The 4,565-nt window shown below is 37.8% G+C and overlaps 1 protein-coding gene across 1 annotated transcript in view; it reads left to right on the forward strand.

Annotated features, from left to right (window-relative positions):
• KDM5A (lysine (K)-specific demethylase 5A) overlaps positions 1-4,565 on the forward strand; it is a 104,743-nt gene that overhangs the window by 4,652 nt on the left and 95,526 nt on the right. Inside the window, exon 4 of the mRNA XM_005865965.2 lies at positions 397-519. Coding sequence (XP_005866027.1) covers positions 397-519 — 123 coding nt within the window. The remainder of the gene's footprint in view (positions 1-396; positions 520-4,565) is intronic.

A 4,565-nucleotide genomic window follows, 5' to 3' on the forward strand; every position in this document is an offset into this window, starting at 1 on the left:
ATCAGGGGTCCTCAAACTTTTTAAACAGGGGGCCAGTTCACTGTCCCTCAGACCGTTGGAGGGCCGGACTATAGTTTAAAAAAAAACTATGAACAAATTCCTATGCACACTGCACATATCTTATTTTGAAGTAAAAAAACAAAACGGGAACAAATACAATATTTGTATTTGCATGTGGCCCGCGGGCCGTAGTTTGAGGACCCCTGGCCTAAATGAATAAAGTTTATTAGAAACATTTTGCTTCTTTATTATTAGCTTATTTTACAAGGATGGACTAAGCAATAATGAAAAATCTGAATTTCTTTTGAGAAATGAATACCTTCGTTTAGTGCAACACATTTATTTTCAACCATAATGTGCTTCTTATTTCTGATTTCTGTATTTTAATAATCTTAGGCAATGACGAGAGTGAGACTGGACTTCTTGGATCAACTAGCAAAATTTTGGGAACTTCAAGGATCTACTTTGAAGATCCCTGTGGTAGAGAGAAAAATCCTGGATCTGTATGCTTTGAGCAAGGTGAGGCTTTTACTGGGATTAGAAATTGGGAAATTTCTAAATTTATTAAATTATTTATTAAATTTGGAATTTTAAATACACTTGATAGGAAAGGAAACATCACTGCCTATGTAGGATTTGTTTAACAGTGAAGTGCAAACATGGATAGAAATGAGAGATCTCAAAGTTATCTTTAAAATCTATTTCATAGTTTCTTATGAGATTCATACTTAATGACATTCAGATTAGTAGGCTCTCTTGTACACAATAATGGAAAAGAAGTGACACCAACCTACTAATAATTATCTTGTGTTGAGTGTATAATGTATTGTGTTGAGCTTGTCATTTTTTCTACTTCTTAATGTAAATTTGGTATATTAAAGAGATTGATATTATTCAACATTCTTATGTGTGGTGCATATCGGTTGTATTAATACCTCTAAATAGTGATAATAGTTCACTGAGGCCAGCATTATCCAGTGGAATGAATAATAGCTCACAAACGTAAGGTTAAAGTGCTTAGACTAATTTTTGCTTAAACTTAGGATAACTTTGTTTAACCTGGTAAACTTAGATTAACTTCACATTCTCTAATGTAAAGAAAACTAACTGACCTGCAACAGGATTTATAGTAATTATCTTGAAGACATATTTTGTAATACAATAATAAAAATTTATGATTGCTCTAATTTGTGAGTGAAGACAGCTTGATTATCTGAGGAATTTTGCAAATCAACTTATTTATTTTTTAAACAATTTTTAAAAATCTTTACCTGAGGATATGCTTATTGATTTTAGAGAGAGGGAAAGGAGGAGAGAGAGACAGAGACATTGATATTCATTTGAGAGAGAAACAGTGATTGTTCGGTTGCTTTCCTGTGTACGCCCAGATCAAACCTGCCATGTAGGTATTTGCTCTTACTGGGGAATTGTGTCCTCAGTCTTTTGGTGTACAGGACAATGCTCCAACCAATTGAGCCACACTGATTAGGGTTCAACTTATTTCTGTGGCCTTTTATATCCTAGTGCCCCACTGCACAGATTTGTGCACATTGGAAGGAAATTAATAAGAAGGTGACCAGTGGGGCAGGACTAGGCGAGATGGGCTGGATGCCCTGGAGCCAACCTCCCGTGGTTCCTCCCTGGCCGGCTGCACCTGGGGTAGCACCGTGGCTCAAAGGGCGTCTGCGGAGTGAGCAGGGTCCCTCTAGCAGGTGGGGTCTCTCGGCCTGGCCTGCAGCGATCGGGCCAAAACTGGCTCTCTGACATTCCCTGAGGGGTCCCAGATTGCAAGAGGGCAGTTCTTGGGTGACACACCCTGGAATCTGGCTCCCTCCTCTCTGGTTCCGGGGTGCATCACCCGAGAACCGCCGCTGCCTGGTCACCGCAGATCGCAGCTCTTGTGTCGAGCGTCTGCCCCCTGGTGGTCAGTGCACATCATAGCTACTGATCGGAGCATCTGCCCTTTAGTGGTCTTTGCACGTCATAGTTACCAGTTGGACGGTCGCTTAGCCCTTTATATATATAGATGATTGATGTACTATTTTGAAATAAAATTTTTTTTCTCATTTGAGTTACCGAGTTAATTTTGGAAGATTTCACTTTCAAGAAAAAAGTGAAAATAATGATATTTAAATTATTATTTTCAAACTATGTTTTTATTGATTTTAGAAAGGAAGGGCGAAGGGGAGAGAGAGATAGAAACATCAGTGATGAGAGAGAATCATTGATCAGCTGCCTTCTACATGCCCCCTACTGGGGATCGAGCCTGCAACCCAGGCATGTGCCCTTGACTGGAATCAAACCCAGGATCCTTCAGTCTGCAGGCTGACGCTCTGTCCACTGAGCCAAACCTGCTAGGGCTAACTTATTTTTTACGATACATTTGAAAATTAATATCAGGTCAAAATTCTCTAAAAATTTTGTTTTATGCCAAAAATTCTGGGAAGTATAATCTTATGCTAAAATGTAGTTCTAGGTTTGTTTTATCAGTCATGTAATGATGTCAACAACTAAGCACTGTGCTGAGAATTATCTAGTTCAGGTGTATGAAAACCTATGATACCAGTGGGTAAATATAGTGAATTTGAGGGATGGGTTTGTATCTTGTAGGGAACCATTCAGATAAAAATAATTTGTTTCAAGAACTTTCTTTTTTAACAGTTAAAAGGTAAATATTAAGTTTAAGTTAGATGGTAAATTAGGTTGTATTCTTGGTTTTATACAGTAAAAGGATTTCAAAATTAGGAAGGGGCTTTGGAGCTAAACTAATCTGAATACCTAGTTGTTCACAATTCTGTGTAACATTTTTTTTTTTTTTTTTAAAAATTTTTTTCATTTTTTTTTAAAAGAGAGGAAGGGAAAGAAAAAAAGAGGGATGGGTTTGTATCTTGTGGGGAACCATTCAGATAAAAATAATTTGTTTCAAGAACTTTCTTTTTTAACAGTTAAAAGGTAAATATTAAGTTTAAGTTAGATGGTAAATTAGGTTGCATTCTTGGTTTTATACAGTTAAAGGATTTCAAAATTAGGAAGGGGCTTTGAATACCTAGTTGTTCACAATTCTATGTAACATTTATCATCTGGATTGTTTAACTGTGTTTTGAAAAAATCCAATTCCTTTTTGTTCAAAGGGAGAATATAGCTAATAAAGTATATCTTGTTTAAGTACTTACAGAATGTATTGAAAATATGTTGATTAAAGGTTAAGTTTGATTGTCCTAGGGTTTATTGGAGTCTTGTCTTTACGTCCCCATGGACATCTCTGTGTAACATTTATCATCTGGATTGTTTAACCGTGTTTTGAAAAAATCCAATTCCTTTTTGTTCAAAGGGAGAATATAGCTAATAAAGTATATCTTGTTTAAGTACTTACAGAATGTATTGAAAATATGTTGATTAAAGGTTAAGTTTGATTGTCCTAGGGTTTATTGGAGTCTTGTCTTTACGTCCCCATGGACATCTCTTTCCCCTAATCTTTGAGAATGCTTATAAAACTGACTTAAAGATAAAAGGCAGACAGCTTTTGATTTATAGATATTTTGTTTATAATACTTTTGTTCCCTAAATGTCATAGATTGCTGCCTCTCACATGAATATTTTTTCTTTACATTGAGGTGTAACTTGGAGCACAGTGCACAAATCTTAAATGTCACTGGGTTCAGTCTTTATCTACACTCATGGAACCATCATGCACATCAAGATATAGAACATGTACAGACAGCATTCTAGTGGGCTCCTTTATCTCCTTCCCATTCAGAACTCTCCCCCAAAGTAACCACTATTCTGATCTCTATTATTGGGTGGTTATTTCATTAGCATGACATTTTAGTTTGTAGCAAGAGGCTCAGGCTGAAAACTACAAAAAACATTGAGAGTTCTGATATATATATTTTTTCCTTTTTTAAATCCTCATCCGAGGATATGCTTACTGATTTTAGAAAGAGGGATGGAGGGAAAGAGAGAGGGAGAAACATTGATGTGAGAGAGAAACATTGATCTATTCCCTTCCCATATGTACCCCAACTGGGGGATCAAACCCACATCCTAGGTATGTGCTCTGACTGGGAATCGAACCCACAACCTTCCCATGTACAGCAACTGAGCCACACTGGCCAGGCCTGGAGTTCTGATATTTTTAGGATGTTAGGTATGCTCTTTAAAAAATATTTTATTTTTTGGCTGACAGTTGATGAACACCGTTTGAGCTTGTGTTATACACATGATTTTGAAACACTTTGATTTTGACAACTTTTTAATGGGAAGCAAATTTTCAGTCTTCTGAATTATTAAATTGTCAGTGTGATGGTTCCCTGTTTTGGTTAAATCACTTTGTCTTTCTCCCTTATTTTTGACTAGAGGCCTGGTGCACAAAATTTGTGCAGGGGGGGAGTTCTCCTCAGCCCAGCCTGCACCCTCTCCAATCCAGGACCCCTCGGGGGATGTCCGACTGCCGGTTTAGGCCCGATCCTGGGGGCAGTCAGACATCCCTCTCACAACCCTGGACTGCTGGCTCCTAACCGCTCACCTGCCTGCCTGCCTGGTTGCCCCTAACTGCCCCCCCCCTC

Source organism: Myotis brandtii, unplaced genomic scaffold, assembly GCF_000412655.1.
Source record: "Myotis brandtii unplaced genomic scaffold, ASM41265v1 scaffold216, whole genome shotgun sequence".
NCBI lineage: Eukaryota > Metazoa > Chordata > Mammalia > Chiroptera > Vespertilionidae > Myotis > Myotis brandtii.